Here is a 13,190-nt window from a genome sequence, read left to right on the forward strand (position 1 = left end):
TCCATCTCAGCATCTGCGCAGACAGAACAAGAAACCCTAAATGAAACGATATGATGCACATATTTTTAGCAGGCGTGGGCATGTGGCAGGTTTTTGTTTTTTTTTGGTTCAGCCTGCAGCTGGCAGAGAATAAAAGAAGGAAATCCTGCCAGGAAGTGGGCCGCAGGTGAACATGCATGAGGTACAAAAACTGGAACATCTGTGAGAGATGAGTTCTGTTTGAGATCATATATCTGAATGAGATTTAAATATAAAAAAGATTGAGGTTAAATGTGTGTAAACTTATGTTTGCTTTGTATTTATGCCATTCAGATTTGGGATTTGTCGAAATAAACTGGTGTTTAGTTTTTACCTCCAGTCAGAAGAGTCTTTCTATTTCTCTGCAACTCTTCAGGGATTAGTGTTAATTTAGTGCAGATTAATTATTTAACTTATAATAATAAGTTACATAATAAATGCCCTGCATACAGGTTGAAAAACCTACTGAGTTTTTAACTAGCAGAGAAGGATTGTTACTTTACAGATGATTATTTTGGCATGTCAATATCAACAAGCATAGTAAGCAAACAGTAGCTGTGTTTCCATTGACCATGTAAATGCACAGTTTGACTTTTCAAAACTAAGTTTCTTTACGGAAACACTCGTTTTTCGATGAAACGTTTCGATGTGGTTTTCTGGTAGAAATTGGTTTATTTTCTCACAAACCTGCAGTGGAAACACTTCTTTCACATCACGAGTCACATGATCACCGACCGGATGTTGCTACTGGCAGAAACAATGAAGAAGAAGACAACAGGAAGTAGTTGGAGGATAATGGAGTTTCATATTTTGTAATAATTTATCACATAAGTAAACTTAATCGCAGAACATCTGGATTCACACTGAGATTTAATTACACAGGGAAACTCAGTTTGCTAATTATTTAACCTGTTGATTGAGCTGGATTTTATTTCAAGATATCCGCTTTCTAGGAAAAATCATTTAAAATCCATGTCATTTTTTCCCTTTCTGTGCACTACTTTATGTTTTATGCATCCACATATAAAATGCCACTAAAACACAGAATTGAAAAGCTGAAGTGTCATTATTTGTCTGTAAGCTCAGCATTACTTCACAGAGGTCAGCTGCTCCACATCCAGTCTGCTTCTGGTCTATTAAATATCAATGTGACATAAAAAGACATGAATAAAAATCCCCTTCAAGTTTCAAAGCCACGGTGTAGCTCAGTTTTTCATTTATTATTTTTTTGTGTCAGTCTTTGTGGAATAGTCAGATCAGAGCTTAAAGAAAATTTGAAGTTGTTGACGGGCAGAAAAGCTTCATTAGTTACAAAAAAGAGACTTTCCAGTTCACAAAAGAGCACAAAGAAATGTTCTGTAAAAATATCCCGTCTGACTCTACAGCTGAGTTTTCCTTCTTCCTGTTCGAGTTAAAATCATTTTAATGCAGGAGGAATCAGAAATGATGCTCTGCTGTCCTGCATCATGTAAGAACAGTTTGAAAAGAAAACCTTTGAAACTATTTATTTTTGGAAAACAAATACTAGAATAAAATAAAAATAAGAATTTTGCTTTGGGTTTGACATTTTGGAAACTGTTGGCTTAGACATTTAGCTCTGGTGTTGATGGACTGTTGTTCCAAATCCGACATATGAAATGTCCCCAAAATTCATAATCTGTCTCGATGTTTCATTACTTGAACATTTTTTTTACTTTTTACCAATAAAGAGCCAATATTTCTCTCCAGTGTACGTCTTTGAAGAATCACATGTTCCAACAGTTGTGAAAAAACAGACTTTAAATTTTGTCAGGTGCCATCATTAAAATCAATATAATTTCAATATGTTGATCAATTTTCCATGTATTATGTTTAAAAAGAAAGTGTAGACAGGTGGGTTTTAGTGTTCTTTAAAGGAACTCAGTGTTTCGGCTGTTTTTCAGTTTTTGGAAGTTTGTTCCAGATCTGTGGTGATTAGAAGCTGAATGCTGCTTCTCCATGTTTGGTTTTAGTTTTGTATTAGTTTGTATATGAACAAAATTGTCATCATTTCTCCATTTCAGCTCTAGAGAGTCGGACTCTCTGACTCACTGAATTCAATTAGCTTCTATCTGTTTTTTTCCTTATTTATGAGACATAAACACTTCAGTCCCTTAATAAATCAGGCTGAGACGCCTTGCAGTTCAGCGCTCTGAGCTGATTAATCATAAATAATGTAATAAATCCAGCGCAGTCTGTTTTTGAATACAGCAAGTTTCCTAAACAGGCTTCCAGGAAGAGAAGCTTTGAGCTAATTGTCTTGTTAGCTTGTGCTGTACCAGCTTCCTGGTGCTTTGTGTTTTGCTCCCACACACTTTATAGGATATTAATTAAGATTGTATCAAATGTTCAAGTTTATTAGAAGTTGCAACAAGGCAGCTCAAAGTGCTTCAGATCATAAAAAGTCATAGAACACCCAGTCAACTCTTGAAGCATTCCATCGTTAAACATCAGAATGTTGATTGATGTTTAGTTTATAATGTTTCAAAGGCAACTCAGGTGGGTTTGTAGCCTTGATTTAAAGGAACTCAGTGTTTCGGATGTTTTGCAGTTTTCAGGAAGTTTGTTCCAGATTTGTGGTGCATAGAAGCTGAATGCTGCTTCTCTATGTTTGGTTCTGGTTCTGAAGCAAAGCAGAACCAGAAGACCTGAGAGGTCTGGAAGGTTGCTATGACAACAGCAGATCTTTAAGCTGTTCAGTGATTTATAAACTACCAGCAGTGATTTAAAGTCTCTTCTCTCAGTGGAGGGACTGTAGAGCTGGGTGATGTAGAGCTGGGTGATGTAGAGCTGGGTGATGTAGAGCTGGGTGATGTAGAACTGGGTGACGTAGAACTGGGTGATGTAGAACTGGGTGATGTAGAACTGGGTGATGTAGAACTGAGTGATGTAGAGCTGAGTGATGTAGAACTGAGTGATGTAGAGCTGGGTGATGTAGAGCTGGGAGATGTAGAACTGGGTGATGTAGAGCTGGGTGATGTAGAACTGGGTGATGTAGAGCTGAGTGATGTAGAACTGGGTGATGTAGAGCTGGGTGATGTAGAACTGAGTGATGTAGAGCTGGGTGATGTAGAGCTGGGTGATATAGAGCTGGGTGATGTAGAGCTGGGTGATATAGAGCTGGGTGGTGTAGAACTGGGTGATGTAGAACTGGGTGATGTAGAGCTGGGAGATGTAGAGCTGGGTGATGTAGAGCTGGGTGATGTAGAACTGGGTGATGTTCTCTAACTTCCTGGTTTTAGTCAGAACTCCAGCAGCAGTGTTCTGGATCACCTGCAGCTGGTGAATTTTTTTTTGCAGACCTGTTTAAGACGCTGCTGCAGTAATAATGCAACTAAAGATAAACACGTATATGAGTTTCTCTAATGCTGAGACATCAGTCCTTTAATCCTAGAAATGTTCTTCAGGTGATAGAAGGCCGGCTTTCTAACTATCTTTATGCGTCTCTGAAGGTTCAGGTCAGATTTCAGCCTGCTCTTTGGTTTCCAGCTGCAATAACTGAAGCTGTTCATTGACTCCAGATCGTCTAGATGTTGTTTCTATTTTTTTGCTTTATCTTTCACTAGAGATTCAAAAGCAGAGTTTCAGCAGCTGCTGTGTTTTATTTTGATCCGTTCTGCTAGCTAACAAGCGGTGCCACCTGTACTGCCAGTCCAAGGAGACCGGAGACGTGGCGTACCTGAAGCAGCTGGTGCAGGATGGGACGCGGTGCTCGTACAAGGACGCCTACAGCATCTGCGTGCGTGGAGAATGTGTGGTGAGGAGTTTTTAAAACAAGGTTTCATCATGTTTGAATCTGCATCACGTTGTTTGAACAGAGATCTTCAATCAAAGTCATGTTATCTGTCATCAACATTTGAACAAGTTCAAAGAAAATCTGATGTTTTTTAAAGACATAATCTGCAGAACCGCACCGCTCATGGTGGAAGCATGTTGGATTAGCTCTGCTGCATTAGCACCCTGGTCTTTTTGAAGAGCTTTGTTCAAACGCTTCAGTTCAGGCACTTAGACAATCATTCCCTCTGGTTCCGGCTGGAAGGATTTTAGCTTTTACTTTCTTTACTGTAATGATTTATAGCCGTTGCAATAAGATTTTTTTTTTACAACCAAGAGATTAGCCTCTCAAAAACTCCTCAAATAAATCCAGAAGTAGGACCAGAAATTCCAGAAGAGTTGAAAAGGAGAAGCAGGAAGTTTAAACTCAACTTTTCCATCAATCATGTTGGACACTCAGCATGACTGACATTGGCCAAAGTATTTTTGGTCTCATTTCCAATGCAAATACCTTAATACACTTGAAATAAGACAAAACTTACAAGTAACTTTATCAAGATATAAGACATAATTTTATAATATTGATGGAAAAGTACAAGTTATTTAACTTATTACACAGGAATATTTCTTGTCGTAAGTGAAATCTTCTGCCAGTGGAGTTAGCATGTTTCCTCCTTAGCAGGGTTCATTTCTGCAGCTCATTTGAACAGTTCTTCTGGACTTTAACGACTAACAGCAGCTTCAACATCGTCTTAGTAAATCTGCCGACTAAAATAGAAGTCAAAAAGCTTTTCTCTGCTTCTGCTTACTCAGTGATGGTTAGCCAGAAGCTAACGGGTGGGTGCTAATCGTCGGCTTGTTGTGTTTTATGGTTGTGCAGAAGGTCGGCTGTGACAGAGAGATCGGCTCCAACAAGGTGGAGGATAAATGTGGTGTTTGTGGTGGAGACAACTCCCACTGCCGGACCGTGAAGGGAACCTTCACCCGGACTCCAAAGAAACCAGGTAAGGTCACCTGGAGCGGCGCGTGGCTGCTAGCATGTCTGACACACAGCTGGCTAGATGCTTCCTGGTCTGGTTGTTTATTCAGGACAGTTTAACAAAACCAGACAAAAATAAACAAAAAACTACGTAGTAAATAACGAAGGAACAGCTTGCTAATTTTTTACATTAGAAAAATCTGAAAAGTGTGGCATGCATTTGTATTTAGTCCCACTGCATTTGGCTCCACCCATCTTCCTCAATATTGCTCCTAATGTTGTTGCTGTTTAAATATATTTACTCTATGATTTAGCTAATATGTGTTTTCATTGTTTTATGGTTTTATGCTGATTACACAGACTGTTTTAGGTTAATTATTAAATCAATAGTAAATTAATAATTAATAAATCAAATTAATATGACTACTATTAATAATTAAATCATGTATTGTTTTAGCAGAAACATAAAATAGTGCATGTTTAATTTGTACTATTAAATCCCTTGAGTCAGCCTTATATAACCATTAAAGTTGTTAATCCCTGGATGAGTCGAAGGTTTTGATTATCAGAGTGAAACTTTACACTTTCAGCCTCCAAGGCATTTTTTATTGTTGCTTCTGATTCATTCATTACTTCTTGCAATTTTATAATGGAAAGCTTTTAAAACCACTTCTAAACACAAACCTTGAGGAGAAAATCACAAGCAAAAAGGCTCCAGGTTGAAAAGCTCCCATAAATTACAGAGCTGTGATTTGTTTGGTCCGAGTTTGAGGAAATCACTGCAGCAGTCGCTCTGCTGAGAAATGCCAACATTTGGTTTAAAATGACAAAGTTCTGAATAATCTGATCCTGTTAATAAAAGCAGACGGAACCGGTTTGCGTTCTAACGTCATGAAAGAAACCCCAATAACTACAAACCTGAGAGACGTACAGAAGAGCCTCACATTTCAGACTTCTGTTGCAAGATGAAGAAATTCCTAATAAATTTGACTGTCCTGACTGCTGCAGGAAAGCTTCTCTGTTTGAAAAATTAGAGTTTAGGTTTCATTTAATGTGGGAATACTTTAAAGGTTTAAGTGGTACAGAGAGATTTAAATGGATTAATGTTGATGTGCATGAGAGGAGCAGGAAATCATCAGGTCTTTTATCTTCTACCTGTGACGGCATATTGGGGACATTTTAGATGAAAAAGGAGAAAATTTCCACCAAAAAACAACAAAAAATTCTGAGTTTGAAGAGTCAAAATATTTTAACTTGAAGCTCAGAAAAAAACATTTAAAACTCAGAAATGTCCATGTTTTTATAGAAAATTTCTTAGAATATCCTTGAATTTAAAATTTTTTGCAGCCTGATGGTTTTTACGGTTACCAAACAGAGCTGAGCTCCGGGTCCCTGCAGAGCGCCGGACAGACTGACATGGGGATTGTGCTTTTAGTCTTTAGTTGTGCTGCTCCATGTCACACATGCAGAGTAAGAACGACCAGCTTGCAGAATGAAACTAAATTATGTTTCAGGACGAGCTGCAGTCACTTAAGAACCTGAATTACAATCACAACATGTTTCATTTTTTCATCTTTGCTGCATTTGCTCTTATATGCAACATATAAAATCCTCTTTAGAAAATTTATATCAACAAAAATTAGATTTACTTGTGTCGTTAAATTTTACTTTTTAAGCTTATTGCAGTTAATTTTGTTGATGATTTTGAGATAAACATGCACAAGGAAAAACAGCTTAAGATTTAATCAATCAGTTAATCAATCAGGTTTATTTGTGCAGCATATTTCAGCATCAAGGCAGTTCAAAATGCTTTATATCCATCAATGATTTTTCTTTAATGTTCTATTTGAGCATTGCTTTAGAAACAATTGATAGAAACAGCCAATTTTGAAATAACTTCCTGATTTTGAGTAAAAAAAAAAAAATCTTTCTCTAGTTGAGGTGATTTTTGACTTTTTCCTGATTTTCTTTTCTAATTCAGGTCCATTTTTAGTGACCAATGAAGAACTCGTGTACATTTACATGTAACCTGCTTATTTTAAAGTAACTTTGTGACATGAGCTCCTGTTAAAGTAAATACGTGGAAATTGAAAAGGTTTTTCTATAGGTTGTTGGTACAAAAGCATGCCACACTTTTCAGACATTTAATACATTTTGAAAACTATCATTTTGATTAATTTGTGATAAGTGAAAGAGAAGCTGTTGACTTGAACTTCTCACACCTGCAATTTATCACCTGAGTTTATTTTGAGGAACCTGCTGCAAAAATCCAGACACCACTTTGTAATCAGTAGTTATTTTCCTGCTACCTTATAATTACAACAACTACATATAAAGTAGATGATACATTAATAAGATCCTGAGTAAATGTTCAGATATTTCTGGTCCAGTTGAAGATGCTTAACTGTGTGTCTGTCCCAGTACTGAACAGATGGAAATGAGATTTTTCTGGACGGATATTAATGTGTGGAACGTTATGATGAAACTGGGAGGCTGAGTTACATTATGGAGGTGCAGAAACTGCAGCAACTTCCAGCAGATTGTTTGTTAATGTGCTAAATTTGCATTCAGAGACGATAAATTAGCCGTTTAGAGGAATTAGCCGGAGCAAATATGCCTACATAGGAAGCGTTGTTGTATCTTTTTAATCAAAGATGTAATTTCATTAAGAATCTTGGCTAAGCTTTATTAGTTTGAGCTTTTACACATTCAGCTTCACACATTGCTAAATTAACCAGATCGTCTCTTAAAGAGGAAAATGCCTCCCTGCTGAGCCGACAATAAGCTGGAAAAGACATGTTTTGTTTTGTTTTGTTTTGTTTTTTTAGAAAAAGTTTTCTCTGTTTTAGCTGTGGGAATGAATAAATGACTAATGGATTCACGCTGAGGGTTTCTGTCTCCTCCTTTCAGCAGCCGGGATGTGATGAAGATTCATCACTAAAGACACTCTGAGCCTCAGTGTGAAAACTTTAGTTTTTTTAGCAAATGTTTCACTGTAAAAGCACAAAATCCTACCAAGTTTTATCTAGTTTTACTTGAAATAGGACAAAAATAACTTTTGCAGTGTTTTAATTAACCAGGCTTTCAGCAAGTTGTAAGAGCTGGTTTAAGTCAACAACTAATTAAAATGTATTTTAAAAAATGTTCTCCTCTCACCCAAACCTGTTTCTGCTCAGATCAAATCTTGCGAATTGTTTTCCTGTGTGGCTGCTGCTGATTGTAGCAACCTGCAAACGGACCCAGTATAACTCCTTAATGCCATTGGCTGAGAGGTTGCTAGGCAACGGTACTTTTCGTTCCAGCAGATGAAAATTTGAGCGTCAAAGTTTGTGAGTGGAGATTTGATCTGAGCAGAGAGACGTTTTGAGCGTGAGGAGAAAAATTTGAGAGAGCAGAGAATATTTGAAAGAGAGCAGAAGTTCCGAGCGCTCTCGACGTTTGGCAGTAAATGTCCTCCATATGAGTGAGTTTTGTCTTATTTCAAGTGAACTAAGACATGAGCACCAGACCAGAAACACTTGGTAAGGTTTTGATTTTGCAGTGTTTTATTTAACCAATCACCTTTTCTACAGGGAAACAGTTGAGCAAGAGAGAGCAAAATGACTCCCCACTGGTGGAAAACTCACCATGCAAGTATCCCAGACTGTAGTGCAGCTGGATGTCTAACGCTGTAGAAACCAGAAGAATCGCGTCTCAAACTGCTGTGACTAATTAAGTGTCTGTTTGGGTTTTCCTGTCTTTGCCTTGTAGGCAGAAGACGTTGTTCGTTGTCGTGTTTGTGGCTTTAAAAAAGACAAACGTAGTTTTTTGGTTGGGGAAAACGTCGGTCAGAACCGAGCCGCCGGCCTCTGGAAGCAGTCCAGCGTGTAATTGGTGGCTGATTCAGTGGAACCTGAGAGGAGCGCCGGCGCTCGGTTCAGCCCGATGACTCACGTCCACAGGGCCAATTTATGACACAAACCTTTTCTTTCAGAGCTTTAATCAAACTTTTCTTTCCACGGAGGGCGCATGGCTGCTCTGACGTCCTCCAGATTTATTCTTTAACTCTTTTGAAAAGCGTTGATTGGAGCTTTGAATGCTGAACACACAGCACTCCTGTGAGCAGAGCCGGCTCTGAAATAAGAGCAGCACCACTGCAGCATATTTTTACTCAAGTAAAAGTAAAAAGTAGCTGCCAAAAAAATGACTCGGTAACATAAAAAAGTATTTGGTAAAAAATCTACTTGAGTGCTGAGTAACTGATCAAATGATCAATCATTTAATATCTAAACTGCATCATCAGACACAACAAAATATAAAGTTAAGTGGAAATGTTGGTATCTTTAGGACAAAAATGACAATAATTCTTATAATTAACAAAAAAACAACAAAAATATATTCTTTCCGAATCAGTTTCTATTAAAAAAAACTTCTAAAACTTTAACAAAAACTGCAGGTGTGTGTCTGAGTTTGGTGAATTTCTGGTTAAAACATGTTTGTTTTCCATTCAGTGGGTAGAAAATGCAGAAATTTCACTCAGTTTAGAAAAGAGACACTTTGTGATAAAATTACTCAAGTTAAAGGAAAAATTACAGCGTAGTAAAAATACTTCTATAAGTACATTTTTCAAAAACGTTACTCCAGTAAGTAGTTACTGCCGTTCTCTGCCTGTGACTTTTCCCCGCCTGCTGCTTCCAGAGCGTCCGTCCGGTCAGTCGTTTTGTTGTGGATTCTTCTGGTTTGCTGATTAGAAACTTTCCTCCACAGAGTGCTGCTGCTAGGAGAGACGGAGAAACGGTGACTAACTGATCTGTTTCTGTCTGAAGGGAAGACCAGAGGAGCCTTCTCTCTGCCCAAAGGAGCTCGCAATGTGTTTCTAAATGAAAGTGAGGAGTCTAGAAACGTTGTGGGTGAGTGGCGGCGGGTTTGTGAGCGGCGGACATCTGCAGCAGAAAACCACAAGTAGAGGAGAATAACTGCCTCATTGAAACGGCCTGAAGTTCATTCACAGGTGGAATGAACTCTGCTCCATTACAAAAACACAAAAATTCACAAAGTATTTTGGTCTAGTTTCTAATGCACTTAAAATAAGACAAAACTAACTTACAAGGAACTGGTCAGTTGAAATCGGCTCTGATTTTGGGAGATCTGTGATCAGCTGATACTGAACCACAGACTTCAATATCAGAAGTGAGAAAAGTGGATCAGTGCCTCTCTGGTAATAAGTAATATATTCTGCCGGTGGACTGAAAACTTTTGCCTCAACCATAAGGAATTATTTACTCAAATCAACATCATCTATCTTACTAAAAAGTTTCTTATAAGCTAGTTTTGTCTGATTTATAGCGCATTGAGGTATTTGCTCTAGAAACTAAAAGTACTGATGTGTTTTTGCAGTGTTGGGCCCGTTTCAATGTGTTTTCTGTAGGAACATTAACTTGTTTTAACTTTCTCTCTTCTTCAAACGTCGCTGCGTAGATCCAGAGTGAAGAAACCTTCTGCAGAAGTCTGATGTCCGCTGCTGCAAACAAAGAGTTTAGTTCTAGATCTGCTTAACTTTTCTGTCTCCTCTCATCTTCCCTAACCTGCCGCTTCTGCTGCTGCTGCGCCGAAGGTTACCTTAAGATGTTTCATGTTCCTCCTGGAGCTAGACACGTGCAGATCCGGGAACACGAGGCCGACCCGCAGATCCTGGGTAAGTGGCTTCCCGCCGGACGCTGCGGCCCGACCTCACCGCCTCGCTGGAGCTCTAATGGGAAAATGTTCCCTAAAATCAGAGATTAGAAACTCTGCATAATTTATCTCTCGTCATTTTCTCGGCCCGAGAGAATCCAGTTGCTCATTCATTATTCATAAACCCATTAAAGAGTCGCTTTTGGGTCCCATCGCTTGTAAAAATATGTTTTTAGAGTTCGAGTCCACAGATGTTTCTGGCCACATGTCGGATGAGTCGGATTTCTTTAGGCTCAGATCAGCAGAAACAGGAGAAGAGTCTTTGTGAAGCCGCTTCATTTCTCTAACTCGGTAATAAAACCTCTAATGAAGACGTTGAACACTGAGAGGTTGCTGAGAGGCCATGGGAAGCTAACCGGCTAAATGACTTGGAAAATACCACAACGCATTTTAATGTTCAGATGAGCAAAGAAATCGTTAAAGCAACAACTGCCTGAAGGCGAGATGATCAGCGGAGAGTTTCCACAGCTTCATTGTGATGAAGCTCTTCTCCTCTGTCTGATGAAACGAGTCGCAGAAGTTTTGGTTAAAAGTTAAAGTTATGTTCAAACTCTCAGAGTTGCTTTCCACGTTATGTTTGCTCTGTCAAATCTCTGGAAGCTGAAACGCAACACGATTACCTTTTAATTCTGTTTATTGCTTTGATTTCATACTTTAGTTTAATTTTCAATCATTTTTAAACTTTTTAAATGTTTTTTATTTAAATCAGAGGTGTTCAACATGGGGGTCGTGACACCTGGGGGGCCACAGGCGTACTGCAGGAAGGCTGTACAATTTCAGATTTTTGTATATTTTATCAAAATTCAAAGTTGTGTCTTTAAATACACAATAACATTCATGATAATCCAGCATGTAACAAATTAGTAGGAGGCATAAAATAATCTATATTCATTATATTCAGGTATATTTGGTGTTTGAACTATTAAAATATCTAAAATGCTTAAACTTATTTTCTGAGTTTAAATCAGATAATCTCTCCATTATTAGAAAAAAAACAAATAACTATGATTGTTAGCAACCTTTGGAGTTGAAGAGGAAGCACCAGGTTCAACACGAGATGTAGAAAATAAACCAAGGAACCAACAAACCCTGAAAACCCGGTTCAGCATAAAAGTAATTTATTTTCACTGCTTTAATTCAGGGCTTCACCAGGACTTAAACACAGAGGAAGCAATAAATGTTAGGATCTCCAAGGCCAAAGCAACGGAGACAAAAACCCGGGACTGAAAATAAAACAATGTTTTATCTGTCAAAACAAAAGTTTTACACCTGAAGCCCCTGATTGGCCACAGAGAATCCATAACAAGATGTCTTCAGTAATTCACAGAACAAAAAGATCTAATCACAGAATCAGGGCAAAAGATGCAGTATCATCCTGACAAAACTTCCTAAATAATTACATAATATTGATGAAAAAGTTCTAGTTCCATTTTAGATTATTTCACTTATAACATGGGAAAAATGTCTTATACAAGTATAAGATATCTATAAGTGAAATAATCTGCCAGTAATCTGCATGTAAATTAGTGTGAAAACTTTAACTTTAGTTTATGTCACATTGTCTTAACTTCCCATCTCATTTCTGTTCTTTTCATGAACAGCTGAATCTGCAGTGTTTTCATTTACTGCTACAAATAAAAGCCAACAGGTTCTTTTAATATAAATAAATAGACAAAATATATAAAATACATTAGTTTTACAGCTCTGAGTTTAGAGATTGTTTTACTTTCTCAAGCAGTTTGTTGGATCAGATCTTTTGCTTCCTGTTCTTTTTAAACTGTTTATAAAAATAAATATAAATATGTCTCTAAATTCCATGTTAATATTTTTAAATATGACTTTCCTCTTTCTGTGTTTTTATTAATGGTGATACATCTGGAATAGGTAATTTTTCTATTTATCATTCCAGATTCTGATTTAAAGCTGTAACTTGTTTCCAACATTTATTGTGTAAAAGTTTTTCTGACTGATAGGTATTTTTCTCGAACCTACATAAAAAGACCACAGACAACGTATATGAATTTTATAGACAAAGCTTTTGCAAAAGGAAACCCCTCCGCCAACAACTTCATCAGCCGTTCACAGAGAGTTCTGGTCTGCTTTCGCGTGAGCCCCTGTTTTATTGTCAAGCAGAACAGCCAGAAAAAAAACAACAGAGGTCGTAAAACATTTAACCTAAACAAACCAGCAACTCAGTTCCAGGTGTGATATCTGATCTACTATCTGAGCCCAGTTCAGCTCTAGGTCAAACTGTCAACAAAGAGGGAGGATAAACAAGAGACAAAATACGACTGCTCACAGGCAGTTAGGAGGTATTCTGGTTGATAAGAATTAAGGTCTGGGAAACACAGAGTTAACTGTCTCACATGAAGATGAACCAGTCAGTCGTAACCTCCAGGTCAGTTTATACACACATAAGAGAACACTTTAAACTAAAAATCACAATAATACTGATTAACATTAGACTGAATATGAACTAAATTAATAACAAAATGATAATACCAAAAGGCAGTCGTAACCTCCAGGTCAGTTTATACACACATAAGGAAGAGAACACTTTAAACAGAAAATCACAATAATACTGATTAACATTAGACTGAATATGAACTAAAGTAATAACAAAATGATAATACCAAAAATCTCTATCATAGTTCTTTGTGGATGTATAACTTGCCCACCTTAGTTTCCC

The 13,190-nt window shown here is 37.6% G+C and overlaps 1 protein-coding gene across 3 annotated transcripts in view; it reads left to right on the forward strand.

Moving 5' to 3' along the window:
• adamts3 (ADAM metallopeptidase with thrombospondin type 1 motif, 3) overlaps positions 1-11,890 on the forward strand; it is a 131,583-nt gene extending 119,693 nt beyond the window's left edge. The window contains exons 14-17 of one of the 3 annotated variants that reach the window (XM_015056233.1): positions 3,660-3,793; positions 4,691-4,814; positions 9,595-9,678; positions 10,383-11,890. In XM_015056233.1, the coding sequence (XP_014911719.1) occupies positions 3,660-3,793; positions 4,691-4,814; positions 9,595-9,678; positions 10,383-10,552 (512 nt within the window). In that variant the 3' untranslated portion in view covers positions 10,553-11,890. Of the gene's footprint in view, positions 1-3,659; positions 3,794-4,690; positions 4,815-8,361; positions 9,139-9,594; positions 9,679-10,382 lie in introns of those variants that run through there. The other 2 variants (XM_015056234.1, XM_015056235.1) reach the window with 2 other exon arrangements.
• The last annotated feature ends 1,300 nt before the right edge of the window (positions 11,891-13,190 follow it).

This window comes from Poecilia latipinna, unplaced genomic scaffold (genome assembly GCF_001443285.1).
Source record: "Poecilia latipinna isolate Pla-1442-1.1 unplaced genomic scaffold, P_latipinna-1.0 Scaffold1367, whole genome shotgun sequence".
Taxonomy (NCBI): Eukaryota; Metazoa; Chordata; class Actinopteri; order Cyprinodontiformes; family Poeciliidae; genus Poecilia; species Poecilia latipinna.